The sequence below is a fragment of the Callorhinus ursinus genome, unplaced genomic scaffold (assembly GCF_003265705.2).
Source record: "Callorhinus ursinus isolate GAN/ISIS: 27379988/994484 unplaced genomic scaffold, GSC_fseal_2.0 scaffold29, whole genome shotgun sequence".
Classification (NCBI taxonomy): Eukaryota; Metazoa; Chordata; class Mammalia; order Carnivora; family Otariidae; genus Callorhinus; species Callorhinus ursinus.
Window position 1 is genome coordinate 11,165,926 of NW_027397091.1, and position 25,695 is coordinate 11,191,620.

Sequence of the window (25,695 nt, forward strand, 5' to 3'; positions counted from 1 at the left end):
CACACACACACACACACACACACACACACACACACACACACACACACCCTCCATTTGAAATGCGTTGATACTCTTAGAGGACAGCTAAGTTTCAGTCAAGTACAGAAAGTGAAATTCTCATTCAGCGGCTAGGCTAAGGATATAGTTGAGATTTCTGATCTCAGAACAGTTCCAGAGGCATGTGCAGTAGGAGCTTTTTAGACGTGGGTGGGAGAGTGGGGGGAAGCATAATCATCCGTGTGCTCAGAAGGAGAATCTAAATATTTTTCTTTTTATCAGAGTTATTTTTTTTAAAGATTTTTTGTTTTTGAGAGAGAGACTGTGCTGGAGGGGCAGAAGGAGAGAAAGAATCTTAAGCAGGCTCTACTCCCAGTGCTGAGCCCCACATAGGGCTCAATCTCAGGACCCTGAGATCATGATCTGAGCTGAAATCAAGAGTTGGATGCTTAACCGACTAAGCCACCTAGGTGCTCCTCTTTAAATGGTTTTAGTGCCTATTACCAGTAAGGGTACTTTTTGGGTTATTGTGACTTATTTATGGACTGGCTTTTATCATTTGGCAATTCTTTTAAATGAATAGAATAGGACTAAATAGAGGGGAAATTGTATATTTTATATGCATCAGTTACCTTAAAGCTATCACATTGCTTATTTCAGCTCATCATTTATGTATGCATGTACACCTTGGAAGTGTGAACGTCATATACTCTCACATGGAAAATGTTGCTAAATTTTTTGGTTTTTCCTTTGAAGTGTACTTTGTGATATTTTTGCATATAAGTACACTACCGATTGCATCTGTTAGAAGATTCCACTGAAAGAAGATGTAAAGTCTTGCTGCTGAAAATTCTTAACATTTCAATTTATTAGTTATTTGAGCCGGTTTTAAAGTTCTTTTTAAAAATTTCTTGTAAATATATGAAAAGATTTAAAAGTGATCTGTAATGCATTTGTCAGGATAACCTAAGAAATAAAAATTTTTTCCAAAGTGTGAATATATGTTCTTTTCCTTCAGGGCTGGTACTTCCAGTACAGGTTGGTGATTATGCAAATGCATATGATTTTATATATCAGTACTAAAAGTCTGATCTTAATCATGTAAAAATCAGTAAAGGAGAAGGTTGAGAAGGTGCTCCTCCAGAGTTTCAGGATGTTTATTTTCCCTAAATATCTTAGAATTGCAGATTTCATAATCTTTCTTATATTCTGCAAATTTATGACCTCAAAAATAATGATCATATGTATAGTTGTTATGGAATTTATCATTACCAGCATCTTAAATATAGATAGAGTTATATATACTTTCTGTTTGTGACAACACGGGAAAACTCAGGAACATACTACTGAGTGTAAGTTAATAGCTTTTACTTTCTGTGAATGGTATGCCTAGTTTACAAAAGTCTTTGGGCTTCCAATATTATATTAAAATTATGTCAGTATATACCACATCTTTATCCATTCATCAGTTGATGGACACTTTTGCTGTTTCTGTAATGGCTATTGTAGATAATGCTGTTCTAAACAACAGGGTGCATGTATCCCTTTGAATTAGTATTTTTGTATTCTTTGGGTAAATAGCTAGAAATGCAATTGCTGGATCAAAGGGTAGTTCTATTTTTAAGTTTTTGAGGAACCTCCACACTGTTTTCCAGAGTGGCTGCACCATTTTGCATTCCCACCAGCAGTGCAAGAGGGTACCCCTTTCTCTACATCCTCGCCAACACCTGTTGTTTCTTGTGTTGTTGATTTTAGCCATTCTGACAGGTGTGAGATGATATCTCATTTGTGATTTTGAGTTGTATTTCCCTGATGATGAGCATTTTTTCATGTGTCTGTTGGCCATCCGTATGTCTTCTTTGGAAAAATATCTATTCATGTCTTCTGTCCATTTTTAATTGGGTTATTTGTTTTTTGAATGTTGAGTTTTATAGGTTTGTTATATATCTTGCATATTAACCCTTTATCAGATATGTAATTTGCAAATTTCTTCTCTTATTCCATAGGTTGCCTTTTAGTTTTGTTGGTTGTTTCCTTTGCTGTGCAGAACCTTTTTATTTTGAAATAGTCTCAATAGTTTATTTTTGCTTTTGTTTCCCTTGCCTCAGGAGACATATTCTAGAAGGAAGTTGCTATAGTTGATGTCAAAGAGGTTACTGCCTGTGTTCTACTCTAGGATTTTTATGGTTTCAGGTCTCACACTTTGGTCTTGCTTCCATTTTGAATTTATTTTTGTGTTTGGTGTAAGAAAGTGGTCCAATTTCATTCTTTTTGCATGTTGCTGTCCAGGTTTCTCAACACCATTTGTTGAAGAGACTGTCTTTTTCCCATTGGGAAAATTCTTTCCTGCCTTGTCAAAGATTAACTGACTATATAATTGTGGGTTCATTTCTGGGTTTTCTATTTTGTTCCATTGATCTGTGTGTCCATTTTTGTGCCAGCACCATACTGTTCTAATCACTCCAGCTTTCAGCCATAAAAAAGAATGAAATCTTGCCATTTGCAAGGACATAGTTGGAGCTAGAGAGCATTATACTAAGTGAAATAAGTCAGAGAAAGACAAAAACTGTATGATTTCACTCATATGTGAAATTTAAGAAACAAAACAAATGAGCAAAGGGAAAAAGAGAGGCAAACCAAAGAACAGACTCAACTATAGAGAACAAACTGATGGTTACCTGAGGGGAGGTGGGTGAGGGTATGAATTAAATAGGTGATGGGGATTAAGGAGGGCACTTGTTGTGATGAGCACTGGGTGTTGTATGCAAGTGTTGAATCACTGTATTGTATACCTGAAAGTAATATGCTGTATGTTAACTAACTGGAATTTAAATAAAAACTTAAAAAATAAAATTATGTCATGATTTTATGTGTAAAATAATAATTTAGAGCAATGGCCCTCCAAGTTTAATGTAGTTAAGAATCACCTTGGGACGCCTGGGTGACTCAGTTGTTAAGTATCTGCCTTTGGCTCAGGTCATGATCCCAGGGTTCTGGGATCAAGCCCCGCATGGGGCTCCCTGCTTGATAGGAAACCTGCTTCTCCTTCCTCCCCTGCTTGTGCTCTCTCTCTCTCTCAAATAAATAAATAAAACTTAAAAAAAAAAAGTCACCTTTAATGGGCACCTGGGTGGCTGATTCAGTTAAGCGTCTGCCTTCAGCTCAGGTCATGATCCCAGCGTCCTGGGATTGAGTCCCACGTCGGGTTCCCTGCTTGGTGGGGAACCTGCTTCTCACTCTCCCTCTGCCGCTCCCCCTGCTTGTGCTCTCTCTCTCTCGCTCTCAAATAAATAAATAAAATCTTTTAAAAAAATCACCTTTAAGTTTGCTAAATGATGTCTTCAGCCTTACTCCCAGAGATTTTGCCTGTTCTTGGAAAACACTTGGTGAAATTACCTTAAAGATTAAAGAATAAAAAACAGAAGCTTCAGAAGTTAGTGATTTTTGAAGCAGAAAATTAAAATATGTCCAAGTTATTACTGTGCCTGCATAGAAATTTGCTTTAGTTTGACGTAATATTTGCTGTTGTTCACTAATATATTCAAGTGAGTAGCCTTGATTTTGAAAATATCCTTTGTATTAGTTTCTTTTTTATTTCATTCTTGCCTGCTGTGCTCCTTCCAGTCTTCCTTTCTTTCCTTTAGTCAATGTTTGAGTATTTACAATGTATCAGTTATTGTGCTAGGAATCCGGAGTGACTCAAATATGCAAAAGACATGAATCTAGCCTTGATGTTCTCATTTTAGAGACTGAGAATCATTTATAAAATAATTGATAATTATATAATATACTGAATGACAAAGTCATTTGGGGTAGAGGAGAATTCACAAAACATCTGACATTTGTACTAGCTCCTAAGAGAGGAGTAGGAGTTTGTCAAAAGGATGAAAGGTAATGACATTCCAGTATTTACAAAGACATAGAACCATTAAAGTGGCTGGTTTGATAAGAGAGCAGGGTGATGGGTGAGTTGTGGAAAATGAGGCTGATCAGGTAGATTAGTACAAGGGACCTTTATCTTTTGATTCAATTTAATGTTTAACTTAATACACCAGGGTGATTTCATTGTCAAGAGGAGAACATAAATTTGGGATATTTTAAGAGTCAAGTTGGTAGGATTTATAGTCTAGTTGGATATGAGTTAGGAGAGTTAAAATCAAACTAGTTAGAAGGCTTAAGGATGACTAATTAATGAGGATGCAGAATCTAATGAAATCTGACTTCTACAATTCTCAGTCATGTTTGGATAAACAGGGAGCCCTAATCCAATGGCCACGCTTTATCCTTTAAAACAATTTGTCTTTCAGCTTTATTGAGGTATAATAGACAAATATGACTGTAAGATATTTGAAGTATACAGTGTGATGTTTGATACAGATACCCATTGTGAGAGAATTCCCTCCATCACCTTATCTCTTTTGAAGTTATCTCAGCCATATTTTTTTGTGTGTTTCCCTTACCTCCATGAAAATAAATCAGAATGATCTTGTAGTCTGCTTCTAAAGCCCGTGCATGACTCTAATTCTGTTTTAGAAGTTGAAAACAAAGATATAATCAGAGATATAGTCAAAAGATTTGTGTGTAAATAAAGGTCTTCATATTATAGTATTATTTTTAACAATAAAAATGGGAAATGACTTATATGCTCTCAAAAAGGAATTAATTAGAAATGGACCCTCAACTCTATGGTCAACTAATCTTTGACAAAGCAGGAAAGAATGTCCAATGGAAAAAAGGCAGTCTCTTCAACAAATGGTGTTGGGAAAATTGGATAGCCACATGCAGAAGAATGAAACTGGACCATTTCCTTACACCACACACAAAAATAGACTCCAAATGGTTGAAAGACCTAAACGTGAGACAGGAGTCCATCCAAATCCTAAAGGAGAACACAGGCAGCAACCTCTTCGACCTCAGCCACAGAAACTTCTTCCTAGAAACATCGCCAAAGGCAAGGGAAGCCAGGGCAAAAATGAACTATTGGGATTTCATCAAGATAAAAAGCTTTTGCACAGCAAAAGAAACAGTCCACAAAACCAAAAGACAACCGACAGAATGGGAGAAGATATTTGCAAATGACATATCAGATAAAGGGCTAGTATCCAAAATCTATAAAGAATTTATCAAACTCAACACCCAAAGAACAAACAATCCCATCAAGAAATGGGCAGAAGACATGAACGGACATTTTTCCAAAGAAGACATCCAAATGGCCAACGGACACATGAAAAACTGCTCCACATCGTTCGGCATCAGGGAAATTCAAATCAAAACCTCCATGAGATACCACCTCACACCAGTCAGAATGGCGAAAATTAACAAGTCAGGAAATGACAGATGTTGGTGGGGATGCGGAGAAAGGGGAACCCTCCTACACTGTTGGTGGGAATGCAAGTTGGTGCAACCACTCTGGAAAACAGTATGGAGGTTCCTCAAACAGTTGAAAATAGAGCTACCATACGATCCAGCCATTGCACTACTGGGTATTTACCCCAAAGATACAAATGTAGGGATCCGAAGGGGTACATGCCCCCCAGTGTTTATAGCAGCAATGTCCACAATAGCCAAACTGTGGAAAGAGCTAAGATGTCCATCGACAGATGAATGGATAAAGAAGAGGTGGTATATATACACAATGGAATATTATGCAGCCATCAAAAGGAATGAGATCTTGCCATTTGCAACGATGTGGATGGAACTGGAGGGTGTTATGCTGAGTGAAATAAGTCAATCAGAGAAAGACATGTATCATATGACCTCACTGATACGAGGAATTCTTAATCTCAGGAAGCAAACTGAGAGTTCCTGGAGTGGTAGGGGGTGGGAGGGACGGGGTGGCTGGGTGATAGACATTGGGGAGGGTGTGTGTTATGGTGAGTGCTGTGAATTGTGCAAGACTGTTGAATCACAGATCTGTACCTCTGAAACAAATAATGCAATATATGTTAAGAAAAAAAGAAGAAGATAGCAGGAGGAGAAGAATGAAGGGGAGTAAGTTGGAGGGGGAGACGAACCATGAGAGACAATGGACTCTGAAAAACAAACTGAGGGTTCTAGAGGGGAGGGGGGTGGGGGGATGGGTTAGCCTGGTGATGGGTATTAAAGAGGGCACATTCTGTGTGGAGCACTGGGTGTTATGCACAAACAATGAATCATGGAACACTACATCAAAAACTAATGATGTAATATATGGTTATTAACATAACAATAAAAACATTAAAAAATAAACTCGCAAAAAAAAGGAATTAATTAGATAAGTTATTGTATATTTATTTGCTGGATGGGTAAGCTAGGGAAAGGCTGGGCTCTTATAACAAAGAGACCTACCAATGATTCCATGGTTTAAAGATTTTTACTTTGTTCCTTACTTTACAGGGGAGTGTTTTAGGTCAGTTGGAAGTTCAACTCCATTGGCCATTCAGAGACATAGATTCTTTCCATCTTATTTCTCTACCATCTTGTGGGATAGAAATGGTCTAAGTTTGGCTATAGGCATATCCATATTCTGGATTTATTGAAACTATTCTTATTAAGGTCACCAGTGATGACATAATGTTACATCCAATGGGACATTTTCAGTCCTTCTGTTCTCTGTGACCTTTGAAATGACTGATCACTTGTTTATGAAACTTTCTCCTCCATAAGACTTCTGGTTTTTCTCCTGTCTCTCTAAGTATGTGTTCTTTGTGTCTTTTTCATGTTATTACCCTTAGCCTTACCTATAAAGGTTGGGTTCTCTAGTGTTCCATCTTTGGCCTGCTTTCCTTGACATGTGCACCCATGGTGATCTCACCCGGGGCCCCTACCACATGACAGTATCTCCAAATCTGCATTTCTAGCCTGAACACCTTTCTTTTAAGCACCAAGACCTGTGTACATATAACACCTGTACTTAAATATTCTGGCAAGTTCAGATTTAAGATACCCAAGACTGACTTAATTAATCTTTCTTCCCAAACTGGCTCTCACTGCATTGCCTCTCACAGCCACCTAGATCAGAAACCAGGAAGTCAGTCCCAGCAATTTCCTGTCCTCCTTCCTGCACTGAGATCCTAACACTTTGTTAAATATGCCTTTTGAGTAGTTTTGCTGGCATTTGCCCTTTCCTGTTTCCATTGCCACAGTCTTAGTTTAGGACAAGATAACTTTAAGAGCTTCCTCAGGGATCTATGTTTTTATTCAGGCTCCCTTCCAATTTTACTTATTGATTAGATAGGTCGGTGATTTTCTTTTGCTTGTATTTGGTGGGCAGCAGCTGTGTGTTTAAATTGCATAACATCTCGTACAGTGCCAAGTGCAGGTCAGTGGTTAATAACTAAATTATACTAATGATAATAAATGAAGAGAGCTTAATGAATAAAGAGGAACCAAGATTAGTAATTATATTAATTAAGTAATTATTATCATAATATTCAAAGAATCCTGGGAGAAAATTAAATACTATTTAGGAAAAAAGAGCTAGAATTAAAGAAAATGATTTGAGTATTTTAATGTTTAACTTAACACAGTCCAAGTCAGAGAACTCAAGTTTGTTGCAGATGTTAGCATCCTGCAGGGAAAGCTAGACCAAATAGTTCTCAAACTCAGTTGGTGTGTTAGTTCAACTTCTCCTTTAAATTTGGCTGGACCCCCGTGTGCCCTGTGAAAGCTGAACATAATAGAAAGCCAAGCCAAAGACTGTCATGTATGACAATTCTGGCCAGTTAATCCAGATTCCTTCTGGACATTTGGCCCACCTTTTTGTACTCTTATTGGCCTTGGGACTGCTAGCTTCTATTCTTTGGTGTTCTTGACATTTCTCCTTTGCAATTTCCTTGACTCCTGTATACCTTTGTATGTCTGTATGCACTCACCTAATTTTAGTGTCTTCTGTGGTTCAGTGTGAGAAACTTTCTTCTCTATTCCCAGCTCATTGGTTGAGTCACTTCTGGATTTCCTGACAGGGGCAGGATATTTGAGCCAACACAGTCAATCAGTATTTTTGAAAAGTAAGTATTGTGTTGGGTGGTGTACATGGCACAAAAAATGGATTCTGCCCAGACTTTCAGATTAGTAGTAATTCTCCTCTTCCTCCTGTTAGCTAACATTTACTGTGTTTTTACTGTAAATAGGGCACTGTTTCATGTGCTATCCTATGTCTTAATTCATTTAATCCTCACAACAACCCAATAAGATAGATACTAACCCCATTTTACAGGCAAGGCGATTGAGGCCCAGAAAGGTTAAATTTGACCAATGCTACATAGCTAGTAAGTGGCAGAGCTGGGATTCAAATCTAGGCATAATGCTTCCAGAACCTGGTTTCCTACTACCATCCTTTACTGACTCTTAGAAGATGGGATAGTACAGATACATATATCTCTATATCACAAATAGAAAGATGTGTTCTTTTAGATAAACTATAAGATTACACCCAAAGTGTATGAATCATCATTTTGGAGGGAAAGGAATACTGGAACTGCTATCAACTAATTCTATAAGTTTGGGGAAGACACAGGACTTTGGTGTCTTCATCTTATAGAGTTCCAAGGTCTCTTTCAAAAATTTTGTTGAATTCCAGTTTTTCCTCTTTATTAATTTAGGCCTTGTAATTTCTTCATTTTCCTGTTTTCTTTAGATTTAGGTATCTACTACAGGTTAAATCATATCTTCTGAAAATTTTCACTTTTCATTTAAGTTGTACAAGTGAGTTAGAGTTTTGTATTGTGACACTGTAGTCCATTATCATGTACTTTCTATGTGGATTTTGCCCCTGTAGAACAAAACAAGTCCTCTTAGACATGAAAATATTCAGTAATCAGTTGGTCAGTTGATTCTGTATTTCCTGTCTGTTTATCAAATATCTGTCTCTGTGCTAGACCCTATAAATCTTTATTATTATTATTATTATTATTATTATTTTGAGAGAGAGATAGTGGGGTGGGGGGTGGGGAGGGCGGGGGGAGAGAGAGAGAGAGAGAGAGAGAGAGAGAGAGAGAGAGAGAGAATGTTACGTAGACTCCAAGCCTAGTGCTGAGCCTATGCCAGGGCTTGATCTCCTGACCCTGAGATCATGACCTGAGCCAAAATCAAGAGTCAGACACTTAACTGACTGAGCCACCCAGGTGCCCAACCCTGTAAAATCTTGATATAAGCTAGGCAATAATGAGGTGTTAGTCCTGCACTCCAGGAATCTTACAGAAATGATCACTGTATAATATTTTGAAGCCTAGTCTTTAAAATTTGTTCATTTTTGTGGAAGGACAAAATACCAAAATGACAACATTTTAAAACATTTTTGTGTCAGAGACAAATCCAAATATACAGTGACTTCAAAATTTCAAAGAGAAATTTACCCAAGATCCACAGTTACAAACATATTAGTCATAAAAGTGTGTATCTGTGTACATGTAACTGAAACAGAATTTTATACTTTTTATTACTCCATGCTGTGCACTGTAATATTTTAATTCCGCTCTATATCATTTTGTGAAAAAGTTGGTTGCAGTCTATGAAACGGACTTTGTAACCCACTAAAGTATCTTAACCTACTGAAAAATGCTACACTTAAATAATGAAAAAGAAGGCAAATTATATATCCTACTTTTTTTGATTTTCTAGTTTTTTAATATTATTTCTTTATTTAAACCAGCATTTATTTATGTCTTTATAAATGTGGATTTCATAAACTTTACTAAAAGGGCAGAAATTAGATTCTCCTTCTCTTTGGACTATATGAACCTAGTTGATTTTTATACAAGATTGCTTGAAATATTAGGTTGCATCATTCTTACATAAATTTTAGACTAAGAGTCATACTATGTAGTGTTGTCATAATTTTTAACAAAATTGATTTTTAGCAGACTATATCATTAGGATAAAAGACATTTTTAATGTGTAAGCTCCCACCCCGTACATCTTCATGGATAGTTACATTAAACTTAAAAAATTTTGGTGGTGCCTGGGTGGCTCACTCGGTTAAGCAGCTATCTTTGGCTCAGGTCATGATCTCAGGGTCCTGGGATCAAGCCCCATGTCAGGTTCCCTGCTCAGTGGGGAGTCTGCTTCTCCCTCTCCCTCTGCACCTGCGACCCTCCCGCCCCCACCCAGCTCATGCTCGCTCTCTCTCTCTCAAATAAATAAATAAAAAATCTTTAAGAACTTGACTCTAACTTTTTTAACCTTGTAAGGCTGATTCTTACTATGAGGCAATATTGCACACTGGTTAGACACATGGATTCTGGAACTACGTTTCCAGGATTCACATCTCAGTTCTGTCAGTTTTAAGACATTTTCCCAAGTTGCTTAATTTCCTAGTGTCTCAGTTTCCTTAAATTATCTCAATAGACTGATTATCATGATTCAGTGTTATTATAGAGAAACAGGCCATACAAAATAGATGGGTAAAATTTTGAATATACCATTTTAGGAAAGAGAAGAATTACATGATATATACACATTGATCTGTTGTTCTTATTTAAAGATATGATGCTGAGCACTCCACCCCTCTCATCCCCACATTCCTCTCTATCCAGCATATCCATTCATTCTCAAATCTTATGGTTCTTTTAAGTATTGAAGATATTAGATTAGAAGACCTTCTCTTCTAGGATAACTCACAGTAGCTGTTAAGCTGGGAGTTTGCAACTTCATTTTTGTCTGAACTTCATTCAGTCCTCTTCAAAGCCCCTTTTTGCTTCCCCTCCTCCACCTCTTCCTTTCCATATCAGTTAGCTTTGCTGTGCAACAAACTCTTCCAAAATTTGGTGGCTGAAAACTTTGTGGCTCTTCAGTCTCTGGTTTTAACTAGGAGATTCTATAGTTAGCAAGTGGGTTGGCTGGGGCTTGATGGTTCTGGATGGTCTTACATATCTGGCTGGCATTTGTCAGGCTGGTGGCTCCGAATCTCATCTAAAATGACTTGTCTGTGTTCTAAGTGGCCACTTATTCTCCAATAGACTTGCCTAGACTTTGTCACATTGTAGTCTTGGCATAGCTAGGGAAGGCAAATATCAATGTGCAAGCACTCGTTAAGCCTCTGCTTGGGTCATGTTTGTTGGGTCCCATTGGTCAAAGGCAAAGAAAAGGAAAAGGAGAAAGGACGTGGAAAAGTCCAGAGCTGTTGTGGAAGAGTACTATCCAAGGGCATAGACACAGAGAAGTATGATTCTTTGCAAGTTTTTTTGGCCATTCTTAGTTACTGAATTTTTTTTCCATTAATGCTCCTTATTTACAGGTAAATGAATCAATTAAGGAAAACAGTTTTCTCAGTTAATTTTGTGGTCCTGAGTTACTGAATTTTTACGACAGCCTAGATCCCAATATAAGTTTTTTTTCTAAGTTTTGATTGTAGTTTTATTGTTTGACATGTAAGCATTTGTTCTGATTTTGTGGAAACTGGCTTCATATTTTTTCATGCCACTTCAGTAACTGTGTTCTAATAAATTTCTGATAGATACCTTGGATCTGTAGTCAGTGGTCATTAATCCTTTGAATCTAACATCCAAATGCCTGTGGGGACAGACAGGTAGTGTAACTGAGTGAGGCTAGCCTGGTTTACATGTAAACAAATATACTCTGTTATAAACAGGAAAGGGAAGGATGCCTATCCAAAGGGTAGGATAGGCCTAGCCTCTACTCACATGTCATGTGGGTATGTGGGCTCGGTATTTCTAGAACTGATTTTTCAGAAGAAGTAGGAAATCTAGGTTTATTGTGAAATCTCATATTTAATGCTAAAATTTAATTAAAAATTTATAATGCAATTTCAAAAGCAAAAACAATAATGACACTATTTAAGCTGAAGAAAATATTCAGCGGAAGCTGTCAATTTGTGAGTTCTCTAACGGATCTCAAACAAGGCCTTCTACCATCTGGTTCAAACCTGAATGGCTCGAGTCTTACCTACCACTATCCCTCAGTTTGTGGTGCTTTCCATATTTTCATTCTGGATGAATTCTCACTTTTCCTTAATGCATACTCTATTTTCTCCCCCCTATGATTTGGGAATGGCCTTCCATCTTGTCACCTTCATCCTATTCTGTAGCCCTCTGGTACAGAGGCTTACTGATCCTTTAAAACTGAGCTTGGAAGTTTCACTTTTATAAAACTTCACTGAATGTTATTTCTGTCTGAACCTCAAAGCACTTTGAGTCTTTGTTATGGCATTGATAATAATCTTCCTTATATTGAAGTTAATTGTGTATGTTTCATTGTCATTCTGCTAGAATGTGGAGTTCATCTTTGCTGGGCTTTGTATTTCCTGCATTATTTAGCATGGCTATCATGCCTGGAATGCCTGCCTCCCTAATCAGGTGAAGTGTCACTTAAATTAGAGCACTTTATCTGAAGGTTTTCTGACTTTCCCTGACAGGGTTAGTTTGGAGTCCCAGGGCTGAAAAAAAAATCTGTTGTTGAGATTTTCATCCATGGAAGCTCTGTGGAAGTTGGAGCTAGGAAGAGAGGCAGGGGGATTGAGTCTCAAGCCAATTAAAGAAGTGAGCTATGAAGGTGAAAGGGCAAAACAGGCAGGATTCTGGAATATGGCATCGTGATTATTAGGCAGGCATGATCAGATAGGAGATAGAAGTGTGCAGATCAACAGACTGTCCAGTTTTAAGATATAATCTCAGAAACACAGCCTGTATCTCTGGGGTTCCTCTAGTTCTTAGGCTGTGTGTCCTTAAAGCCCCTTAATGAACCCCAAATTAGTTTTCTGATCATCTTGGTTATAATTTAATTTAATTTAAACATTAATTTCTTTAGACATTTGCTTGATCTTTACTTTTTTGATTTTGTAGTGTGGTCTAACTGATCTTTCTGGCATCCTCAGAATGGAAGAGGTACACTGGCAGCAGGTCCCTTGTTGAGGGACCACCAGTCAACTCATTGGTGCCCTTGGTGGCTTTTCTGTATCATGCCCATGGATGCTAGAATACAGAGGATGTTAGTATGAGGGAACATAAGAATTTGAAGTATTCCTAGGTACTTCATGTGAATCTCCTCCAGCATCTTGGTTTTCCAAGCCTGGTCAGGGGACCCTGTAGAGGTTCCTTAGCTGTTTATCAAGTGGCCTTTAGGTAGTTTGGCAGTTCTAAGGGAAAGTGATAAGACAGTTTTGTTCAACATGTTTTAAAAATTTGAAATGTAAAATATAATTATGACTTTTATGAAAATTCTATTATATTATCAATTATAGTCTTAAAAGTTAGAACTGCTTTTAAAATAGGATAATGTTGGTCAGTTAATCTTAATTAAGATTCAGTTAAAAAGTTTTCCTCTCCTAATATATGTTAATGTCATTGGTGAGTTAATAAACATTTCATTCAATTTGTTTTTGTTGTTTTTACTATAGCATTGCATTACATTTCTACCTCATAAAAGGGATCAGTATCTTTAAAGTGGTTTATTGATGCCTAAGAAAAGAGGTGAAATAGTAACATAAATGCCAGAATTCAGAATAAAGTAATAAATGTAAATAGTAAACAGAGTCCCAGTGCAAATAGAGGATGTGTTTGGATTGAATCTGCAAATTTGATAATCTTGCATAAACAAAAAAAGAAAATACAAAAAGAAGATACATGATTAATATCAGCAAATTTGATTTTATTATGTAGTTCCCTAATCCCTGGTGTGTTGTATGTTACAAAACATTGTCAAATAGTAGTAGCAGGAAACCACTGAGGCCTTTGCATTATTTTCAAGGTATGGTAACCACTTTGATAAACCGATTACATTTTTTTTCTGGGACAGTACTTTTGTGGGGGGTGAAATTCCTATATTTTGCAATAAAGGGAGAGAAGGGACTTAAACAAAAGGCACCTGATTCAGAATTGGACTCTTTGAAATAAAAGTAGGTAAATAAAAGCTTGCATAGCATGTTGGGTAAGAGCATGGGCTGCCCGAGTTCAGATCCTGGGTTTGTACTTACCAGCTGTCTTTACTTGGTCAAATCATCTCCTTTTTTTTGTTTTTAAAGATTTTTATTTATTTGACAGAGAGAGATACAGCGAGAGCAGGAACACAAGCAGGGGGAGTGGGAAAGAGAGAAGCAGGCTTCCTGCTGAGCAGGGAGCCCAACTGAGCAGACTTAATCCGAGACCTGGGCCAAAGGCAGATGCCTAACGACTGAGCCACCCAGGCGCCCCAAACCATCTCCTTTCTATATGCTTCAGCTCCCTTATCTACATAGAGGGAGTATTAGTAATGTATACTACATAGATTTGTTAGGATGCTAGGAACTAATATTTGTAAGTGTTAGAACAGTACCCAGTACCTAGTAAATGTTATCTAAGTATTAATTAAATAAACTGGAACTAAATAAAAATGTCCATCAGAGGGAAATGTTTTTATGAAGATGAGATTACGATTCATACAGATATAAAATGAACACTTACCAACAATTTTATTTAATTCTGGTTCAAAGGAGGATTTAAAGGATCATATAAATATAGGTAGTAAGGAACTCTGAAATGAATTTACAAATAAATGCAAATTGACCACAGGACAATATCAGTTGCATTCAAGGGAACATAATCTATTTGCATTTCCAGGGACAAGAATCATTTGCATTTTTATCTCTTTTTTTACAACTTACAGAATTGTATAATAACTCAAAGACCATGAAAGGTAGAGATTATACTGATGGGTAAACTAGATAGGACCCACTATGTGCTTTTCTCCCTCATATTGAGGTCTTTCAGTATTTTCTGACATGTCAAACTATTACAAATGATAATAAATCCAGTTCAAAGTTAATAACAAATATTATTTGTTACTATTCCTCAGGGTAGGAAGTAGAGGAACAGGTTTTTTTTTTTTCCCCAAATACCACTTTTGAACGTCACATGATATTAACAAAGATTTTCTCTTTAACCAAACTTTAATTTGATTCCTCTAAGCCCTTTCCTTGACTAGGCCCCATTTTTGCTACACCTGCATAGCCCGCTGTTAGCAAGAATTTTGTTAAGTCAATTTAAAGAGAATTCCCTATCTTGGATATCTGATCATCTTCTATATCTGATCTTTGAAGCCTTTGTCTTCACTCTTGACTGATTGATTGGGGATCTGTTGGTGAGGCTGACTCAGCCAGTGCCCTGGATGACAGTCAGTTAAAGCCCAGTAGGGACAGATTTTGAATCTTAAGATTCTAAGTATACTCTGAAGCTGACTTAGAGGCAGGATTCTTTGTGTGAAAGGTACTTACTGAGCTGGAAGTCTTTCTCCCTGGTCTTTATTTTGAGTAGTGATTTACTCCTGGGCTGCAGAGGTTTTCCCTGGCTCTTTGTAGGCCTCTCTGTTTTCTCTATTTGATCCTGCTCCTCCCTTGGGAATTTTTCAGTCCACTGAAATGTCTTTCTTGAGATCCTGCTGGCTGTATGCTCTGCAATCTATGTCTACTTCCTTTCTTGCTGGCTTGGCTTTACTAAGGATAGTTTGGAACTTCATTGGCTTCTTTGGAAAACTAAATCTCCCCAAACTGGCTCCTCTAAGATCTCTCCCTTCTGATCTTCCTTCCTCCTCTTATAATCCTTGATCTTTCCTTCTGCTTCCTTGAATTCTTCGGTATGTACCTCTTCAGATCCCTACCTTCAACATCCCTCTGTCCAGTGCAGCTTCTCAACTCCCTATAATCACTTGAACTTCAGGCTCCCTGCTCCTCATTGGGGGGCTCTCAAGGGACTCAGGGACTCCCAAAAGCAACTACTGAAAGCTTCTAAGGAAGAAAAGATACTTGGAAGCAGATTGGATATTTTATACACTCAGGTAAGCTTTGGAGATACCCAGACATCTGCTTGATGTCTCCTCGGTCAGTTTCTCACCTAAAATTTCCATCTACAGACTCTATAAGATTACATATCAGAGCAAATGAAAAATCTTGAATGTCTCCCCTATAAATATTGGTAAAAAGCATTAGCTCTTATATTGAACACGTTATCTTAACTTGTTCCTTTTGCTAGGAACATAATTTGGATGAAAATATCAAGGGGAGCATAGACCAGAGTGTATTACTGTTTACCTGACTCATAGTTAAAATTTTAGAATGAAAATGTAAGATCTTTGTTTGTATGTATGTGTATATATATGTATATTATGTATATGTGATATTATCCTACTTTTGGATGGTATTACCAAATTAATCCATGAAATACCATAAAGGAACTCTATTCAGATTGGTTTAGAGGTAAATGAGAGCTTATAAAAATTAAATATTTCTAAAGCTACCAGAAACATAGAAACTAACTCAAATACTTTGCTTTTCAAGTTCATACGACTTGGTAAATCTTTGGTAAATCAGATTAGTTTAATTGTTGGTTTAATAAAAACAACTATGTCTTCTGAGTTATCAGCAATAAGTATAAAACGAGCATACATTTTGTTATATTTGGGTTTATTAGTCAAATAAGGTTGTGTTATATCTACTAGATGTTTAAGATTATAAAAATTATAAATTCAAACCAACACCAAATGTACAAGTAAAAATGCAGTAAAAATTAATTGCCTGATATCTATGACTTCTTGTATATCACACATAGCAGTGAAAGAAAAATCCATATGTTTAACCTTTTTAGGTTTTTGCTTTTGTGCTGCTTGCCTAACATTCATGTGCTATAAAAGTAGTTAACAGGGAAATAACGTGAGGTGATAGTGAGCTTTGTTTAATGTTATAATATGTCTGTCTAAAAATAGTTTCCAAAGGCTTTTTAGTACCTTATAACCTTAGGCTTATGCTAAATTAAATTAAGTAAATCTAGATTTTTTCTAAGTAAAATACTGAAACACTAATTATTGAACATAACTTTATATTCTTTTGGCTTTTTCCTTTTGTATGGTAGTAAATATATTTGAGTTTGTGAATAAATATGTCCTTTTGCCATATTGAAAAGCTTGTACTATAAACATGTCTCCAGAAATTGAGAGATGGTATATTCATAAAATTTGCTAGACTGCTACAGAATACTCGTATGTGACAGCTTACAATTGTCTACTTAGTCTTCTCTGTAAAGAGTACATATAGTTAAAAATGATAATATATGTAAATGAAGCTATTAGAAATAATAAGGGTAAAGAGAAACAATTCTGTATGCAAAGTCTGCAAGGAATGGAGGATTGTTTTAATTTATTTTATTTTTTTATTATTGTGTTCAATTAGCCAGCATATAGTACATCATTAATTTTTGATGTAGTGTTCAATGATTCAGTAGTTGCATATAACACCTAGTGCTCATCACCACAGGTGCCCTCCTTAATACCCATCACCCAATTTCCCCATCTCCCCACTCCCCTCCCTTCTGTAACCCTCAGTTTGGTTCCCAGAGTCCAGAGTCTCATGGTTTGTCTCCCTCTCTGATTTCTTCAGAATGGAGGATTTTTGTTGTTGTTAAGGCAATGAGTCATTTTGTCCTAAATCAAGGTCACTGGTTATTTCAGAATGAGGAAGAGGAAAAAATATAAACACATGAATGGATATAGAGAGTAATAAAAGGTTTGCAGAAGAGGAATTTTATCTGTGATCAAGTTGGCTAAGATTGAATGGATCTATTTATTAAGTTTTTGTTTTTTTCTGTTTTTTTTTTTTTTTTTTAAACGAGCCCAGTGATGTACTGATGCAAAACTGGAGTTCGGTTTTCTCTCTGAAAACAATGAAGTTTTCTTGGATTATTGGTCTGTTCTTAAGAAGAGATTGTAAAGCATTTTCTTTACCTTTTAAGTAATCTGCTTTGGGAAAAAAAGATTCTGTGTCTTATCAAAATAATTTCCTGTGCTTTATGTTGTCTTTATTATATTTGTGAGAATCTAAATATTGTTTCACAATGGTCTATGATCCTATTTAATCAAGGGTTCAAACCTTTTGACATTTTTGACAACTTCTCAAAATGAAGTCCAAAATGCAATCTTAACTTTAAACTGAAATTGGTATTTCCCAGACAGCCCCTGGAAAATCTGAAAGGATTTGTTCTTTCACCTTGTAAAAAAGAAATGTTAAATAATTTGGTTTATTTGATATTTTAAATTGCATGGGAGACATTGCCAAGTAAGAAGTGATGCTTAACCTTCCCTAGGTTATACTTGTATGGGTAAATATAAATATTTAAGAAATTATATGAAGTTTATAGAAATTTGCCAGTCCCCCTTTTGTCTATGATATGTCCTGGTATAGTATTATCAGTTAGAATTCCAGTTATTTAAACATTGTATGTCGTAGAAATAACAAAATTCCCTCTTCAGTTGCATTATTTTTATAATGAATTCTTCAGATCTTTAGTCATGTAAATAAGCCTTTTATCATTCAGAGATAACTTTTGTTTTACTCTGACTCTTCCTTGAAAGCTCTTGCAGTCAGTTACAGGCAAAAGTGCTTCCTTTCAGAACATGCCCCCTTTTTATTCGCAAACAATGATTCATGGAACACTACATCAAAAACTAATGATGTATGGTGATTAACATAACAATAAAAAGAGAAAAAAAAGTGGTTCCTTTCAAAAAAACCTAACTATCTCAGAGACCATGGAAAGGACTATGACAGGTCCTCTGGACTATAGGCTTCTAAAGGCACTATTGTTTAAGTAACTTTTGAGACCATACTACTGGATTGAATAAGGATTTCCAGCACTAATGAAGAAGCTGACTGGTTCAAAAAACTGCTAACTCAGGATCAAGCAGAACAAGAATTACTTAATGAAAAGAAAAAAAGGAATATATTTATGAGAAATATTCAGTAGAACAGAATAGAGAATTTAGAAATAGATCTCAGTATATAAGATTACTTAATGTAGTTGGTTTAATGGAAAAAGAAAAGTATGTGGGTTTTTGTTTTTTTCTTTATTACTGTTTTAATAAATAATGCAGTGGGGGGAAAGAATCAGTTACATGGGACTGAATGTAGTAATGAAGAATGATTATGATTTTTGCGGTTATTGTTTTGGAACATTGCTCTTTAACGTTTTAAGGAACCCCTTTCTCTCTCTCTCTTTTTTTAAAGATTTTATTTATTTATTTGACAGAGAGAGACACAGTGAGAGAGGGAACACAAGCAGGGAGAGTGGGAGAGGGAGAAGCAGGCTTCCCGTGGAGCAGGGAGCCCGATGCGGGGCTCGATCCCAGGACCCTGGATCATGACCTGAGCTGAAGGCAGATGCTTAGCAACTGAGCCACCCAGGCGCCCCCCTTTCTCTCTGTTTTCTGTAACTCATGACAATTTAGTAGATTATACTTTTGTAAAAAGAAATGAAATGTTCATGTTTATGTTTTTTCCCTACCTGATTTCTCCAGAGTTCAGAAACTCTATTGAGTATTCTTATTTTCATGACAATAAAATTATTTGTGTAAGTTCAATAAGAATCTGTCTTCCTTGTAATAGGACGTAATTGGAAAAATTGATTATATAGGCTTTGACTAGAATGTCATATTTGAGAATGATGCATAGAATAAGATAATCAGATAGTTTCAGGGAACTAAGTTTGACTTTTTAGAGCCAATGCTTACAACCTCCTTTTGGAAAAACCAGCCTTCTACCTGGTATACAGTGTTCCCAACCTTACAGATGAATAAAGAAGGTCACTTCCTGGCAAGCCCAGGAACTTTAGGCTGTTTTGGCAACCTTGAGAAGAGAGGAATTCACTCAAATCTATAGGAATTACAGGCTAAATCTGGTGGTGAGTTCTAGGTTTGGTTGCTTAGGCTCAAGAGGCTTTTAAAAGTCTAATTTAAGATTCTCTACAAAAAGTTCCAGCAAACCAAACTTGAAAGTCCCAAGTGGTCAATTAACATTCTTGCTGTACTTATATAAATAATTAGGCCAAATCTAATGAGACCAGACTTATTTTGTAAACAAGATTAAAAAGTGGGGTGACTGTAGAGAGACAAATTTTATACTTCATTGGAAAACTGTTGTGCATCCTCGTTTGTGGGTTATTAAATTCTAGTCCTGTTCATTGTCTTGCACATTTTGTCAGTTCCTCTGGTTTCCTCCTCCAATGTCTGGCTACAACTCTCCAAAATGTTTCCAGTTTTTCTCTCCACCACCTGATTTGGCATCATTGAGACCTAAAATTGCCCTTCTCCTGAAGCCCTGCAAGCTGAAGCTGTATGATTTGGTACAAACTTCAACGAAATCACCTCAATGGATCATGTATGGTCACCCTTCATGTCTGCTGCTATGTGGGCCATTCAGAAAGCTCAGTGGAACAGCTGATGCCATCACCAAGGATGTTCAAACCGCAAAAGATGCTTTGAGCCCATCTTCTAGAAATCTTCTCAACTGCCCTATAGACTCAAAAACTAGTTTTCTCATCTGCTTCAACCACTAATCTTTGTTTTCTTTTCTTTTTATAGAAATTCCCCTCGTTAAATGTTTGACTGCTCATACTACCTAGCAAATATCCTTCACTACCAAGTCTCAACTAATGTTTCAGCTGGTCCTTAATGAACAAAAGGCAGCCTAGTGAGAAACGGACTTCCATTGTTCAAAGAAAGAAGAACATGTCTTCTTTCCTTGAATAAGAGGAAGGACTGACAAAGTCTTTCTTCTTAACCAAATTTTAGTCAGGTTCCACTAAGCTTTATTCCTGATTAGGACAGATCTTTGCTAGATCTACATAGTCCAGTTTTAGTAAGATTTCTACTAAATCAGTTTAGAGAGAATTCCCACCCTCAGTATTGATCAAATTCCACATCCCCTCCCACACCCAGGTGATGTCTGATCACCCTAGCCTGCCTTTAGCAAGAATCCTAAGTCTGTTCAATCAGTCTCCCCCTGCCTCCAATTTTTTTCTTAGTAATTTTCCTTCCATTGATTACCATTCTGCTCTGTGGTTATAAATCCCTATTTGTCTTTGCTATATTGGGAATTGAGCCTGATTCTATACTGAGATCTCTTTTCCCCAATTGCAGTAGTTCCGGAATAAAAGCTGTTTTTACCACTTTACTCTCTAGCTCTTTTGTTGTTGTTGTTGTTTGTTTGTTTGTTTTAAAATATAAATAGTATGCAGTCTAGAAGAACAATTACTATCATATGTGCAACTGACAAGTGTTTCAACTTGCGGTTGAATAAAGCCAATTATGTGCAAAATGTGAATTACTGCTTTGTGTATGTACATTTAGGATGTCCATGAGAGAGCAATGCTTGACAATTTTCTATCTTATTTATTACTAAAAACCCAGGATATAGGAAAAGATACATTGGGAGTGCTGATCAAACACACTTGTATGAAAAGGAAGGCAGTGCATTGCCATTCAAATAAAAGAAATAGCCTCTGGTAGTAATTTACATTGTTGTATTTACAGAGAGTAGGTATTGGTCAAAGTATGCTGTTTGATTTTGGTTTATTGCTGGAGGAAATACTGATAATTATTAATACTCTCAAATTATAGGGTTTAAGTACATTTATGCCTTTTTTTAAAGATTTTATTTATTCATTTGTGCCTTTTTGATATACCATCTGAGAAATTGTGCAGCAAGTGTAAGTCTGGCTATGAGGAAAAAGGAGGCTCACATGAATTTTTAAAATGAGAGAGAAAGATAAAAATATTTCTTCAATGATGCTGATTCTAATAAGACCATTTTGAGTAACTTATTTGAATGATGTCTCACAGCACTATATTTATTCAGTATGTTGAATTTGCTTGAACTTTTAGTTCAGGCTCAAAATACCCCATTTTTTAAAAATTTGCAGGTGAGAGAATTTGTTTGTGTTATAAATGGCTTAAACTTTGAGTCTTTCCAATACCATTCTTTGATAATTTCTTTACATTTGGAGAAAGAAATGCATGATTTATTGTCACATGTTAAAAAGTCCCATTACTACAAATACAGTATTACATATGTAATGCTTCATGAGGAAATGAAGAAGTACTTTTTAGAACTAAATGCAACTTAAGGAAGAATGTGAAATCTATCTAACTTTGTATCCCAAGTTGGAAAGTCAAACTTTATGTATTCATTTGTGATAAGCTTATCAATTTAATGCTTGATGGAGTTCTGAAACTCCTCACTGAGAAGTCTTTATAATTTCTAGATTTAAAAATAGTCCAGATATCCAGATTTTTTTGACAAAACCAACAAATATTTATTGTCGTTTAACAATCTTTAATTGGGAATCAGGACTTTCTAATTTGGTAAAAGTAGTAAGAATAGACAGTGGATATGGAACTCAAGGTCTTCTGGCTCAAAATCTTTGTCATTGGGCCAGGCATTGACAGCTTGGTTAGAGCATAAATAAAATCTAGTCTCTTTCACTGATGGGAATAATAATAATGATAATGATAATAGTAATAATACACATAATGATACATTTTTCAAAATAATATCATTTGAAAATATTTCTTAACTACTGTGGTATTCTGAATATAGATGCTGAAATAGTTTGCCACCTTTGTAAAATATTCGTTAAAAAAATGGTAATGTTTGTTGAGAGCTTACTATGGAGCAAATATTATTCTAAGGGTAAAGAACTCATGTTAACTGTGAAGGAGCCAGTAATTTACAGACTGAGGCATGGAGAAAATAAATAACTTTTCAAATGTCACCCAGCTGTTAACTGGCAGACCAAGATTTGAACAGAGTCAGTCTGATAGCACAGTTTGTGCTCTTTGCCATTGCCTGACAAAGGCAGACAGTACTAGTACTGTAAGAGCCCTTGAGGTGGTTTTTTATTTTGAGGTCTCTGAATATCTTTCTCTACTCTTTTAGCATACAATTTTCCCACATTATTCTCCACTTCCTTATTATTATTACTGCTACTACTGCCAACACCAATGAGCATTTTGATTAGAATCCTTTAAGGAGACAGGTGATTACAAAGAAGGGAATGCTTTGGAGGCAGAAAGAGGAAAGATCACTTTTGTGGCCACAAATCATATCCATGGTCTTGGCCAATTTTTTTCTGTAGCTGTTGGGGCCCAAAGACAATTTCAGTGACTTGTGACCGATTACCTCCCATCTCCCAGATACTTCAAAATTATATGCTCATTTAAGAGTGTCTTAGTGAATTAATAGCATTATCTTCCCCCTTGAAAGATTTGCACAGATCATAAATACTTTAAAAAGTTTAAGTTTATAAATCAACTCTCCTAGAGGTATATTAAAAAGCTTTTTTTTATTAAGCTTTTTATGTATAGTAATATAATATGTTTTAAAACATTGATTTGTACAGCTTTGTTTAATGTCTTAACATTACTACTTGTTAAAAATGAATGAAACTCAAATTATAGTATTGCCATGAAACATTGGAAAATGAGTTGAGTTGTAGAATGTAATGTTTTGGCTTGTTTTTGATATATAAGCTTGCTGGCTATTGTGTGCAGGGCAGAGCTTTTTCTCTTTTAAATCTAGCAGTGCTCTCTAGAGTGAAAGGTTAATACAATTTGTTAAGAAAAGCAGTTTCACCCATTAAAATACTTTTTTTTTTAAGATTTTTATTTATTTGACAGAGAGAGAAAGAGAGAGCACAGCAGGGGAAGCAGGAGGCAGAGAGAGAGGGAGAAGCAGACTCCCCACTGAGCGGGGAGCCCCATGTGGTGCTTGATTCCAGGACCTTGGGGTCATGACCTGAGCCGAAGGCAGACACTTAATGGACTGAGCCACCCAGGTGCTGCACCCATTCAAATATTCTTGATCCATCCCATTTTAGGGACATTTATTACTTAGAAGTAGCAAAGAGCCGAACCTACATGTTTTTGCTCTCAGTGAATATGCTTTTCAGGGATGACTTTAGGTAACTAGAATGAAATGAAATAAGCTTGTTCACTGTGAAAATTTATTTTGTCTTGGTGGTTGTACATCTTTTTCATACCTTCTTATGAAACTAGTGGTACATAATTTTACTTTAAATTTCATATTTTCATAATAATAATAAACATTGAATTTTTTGTTGACCAATATAACGTGTCTAAATTTATATGTGATACTGCATTTGTATTGAGGAATACATAATAAATAGAGAATAAACCACAGCTCTCGTACTTATATTTATTTCTACTTGTCCAGTATATTAGATTGTGACCCATATTGGCTCTTGTATCAAAATTGTCTTTATTAAAGAAATTAAAACTATTACTATTGATATATATTCCTTTCTTATTACAGAAGAAAATACTCAGGAAACATCACAGGTGAAGAAAAGTTTGAGTGAAAAAGTTTCTCTCTATAGAGGTGACATCACATTGCTAGAGGTAGATGCTATAGTCAATGCGGGTGAGTACTTGATTTTTTTTTTGTGATGTATTTGTTATATGAGTATTATTTTAAAATATTTTTCATAAACAGGAATATAAGTATTTTAGAAAAAGGTGTCCTTCCTAGGATAGAAATACCTTATGTACTTCCCTTCTGGATTAAAAACACTGAGGATTGATTGATTGATTGATTGATTTTAAAACACTGAGGATTTATTTTATGTGTGTGTTGCAGTTAATTTGCTAACTCATGGTATCCATGCTAAATTGAGATTAGGGTACTAACCCACTCAAAAAGTGATAAATTGATGCAGAAGGTTCTTCAGAAAGAACTTCAGAAGCTCTATTATTGTTGGTTTCATGCTTGAGTTAATAATTGGCCAACATAAAAACAAATTCATCAAGGTTTTTCTTTCTTTTGAAGAGGTGGTAAAGAGATGATTTGAACACCAGAAAAAAGTAAAATAGAAGGTAATTATTTCTGCGATTTCCAAATCATAGTTGTTTGGTTATTACTTTTCATTTTTGATATGAAATGCTTTAATTATTTTAATAATCAATTAAGTAATTTTTATGTTTGAACATTGGGGAAATTAGCAGTGTTATTTATGGTAGTATCTCCTATATATTTTATTATGTAGCTGTATATCAAGAAATACATAGTAGTTGTGATTCTATAAAAATAAATGTCAATAATAAGAGGATATTTATTGATTTTAATTTGTGTTTTATAAAGGTAAGCTTTTTTTTAAGGTTGAAAATGCCAAATAATAACAAATTTGGACTTAGGTAAAGAGTGGCTTTATTCAAAAAGATTATTACAGTAAGGAGAAGAATATTGTCCTAATAGGCGGAGGAAGAATATTGCAATAGAGAGAATATTGCAATAGGAAAAACCACTTCTACCATGAGATCTTTAGGCATTTCAGAGGCAAAGCAGAAAGGGTCTTTTCTTTCATAGGAAGGAGTAAACAGGGTAAAAAGAATTGGTTGTGGGGTACTGGGATGAGTTGGTGACAAGGTTGGAGAGTTGATCAGGGAATATTCTTCCCTGAGGTCATCTGATTCTTGGAGGGGGTCATTCTAGAGGAGTTGTTCACCTTCCATTGCTCAGGGGTGGGTCAAAGTCTAGGGACTTGGAAGAGGGAAGAAAGCCTGACTAAAGTTTGGTCAACTCCAGTTAATAGCCATTGACCAGCCAGAATGGTCCATGAGGATAAACATTTCAGCTAATCCTTTATGAATGAAAGAATGGGAATTTGGAGGATCTGTGTCTTGGTCTTGTCATAGGTTACAAGAGGTCATCCATGAATTTTATCTAAGTCATATGGGGAAGAGTAGTTCTTTGCTGTAAGCTGTTCTGGAACACAAAAGTGTGAGGGGTAATTTTTTGGCTGTCCCTGTTTTCCAGAAGTACAGGATTCATGTAAAGTTCAACATTGTCTCAAGGTTCCCTTTGGTGATGAAAAAATTCACACACATGCCTTTGTGGGTGAACAGAAGGGTCTCCTGGAGAACTGGAACATTAATATAGCATAGTTTTGG

General features: G+C 36.0%; 1 protein-coding gene across 2 annotated transcripts in view; it reads left to right on the forward strand.

The window, feature by feature from the left end:
- The window catches only part of MACROD2 (mono-ADP ribosylhydrolase 2), a 2,080,661-nt gene that overhangs the window by 56,538 nt on the left and 1,998,428 nt on the right, over positions 1-25,695 (forward strand). For both annotated transcript variants that reach the window (XM_073878419.1, XM_073878420.1), the window contains exon 3: positions 24,062-24,169. In XM_073878419.1, the coding sequence (XP_073734520.1) occupies positions 24,062-24,169 (108 nt within the window). The remainder of the gene's footprint in view (positions 1-24,061; positions 24,170-25,695) is intronic.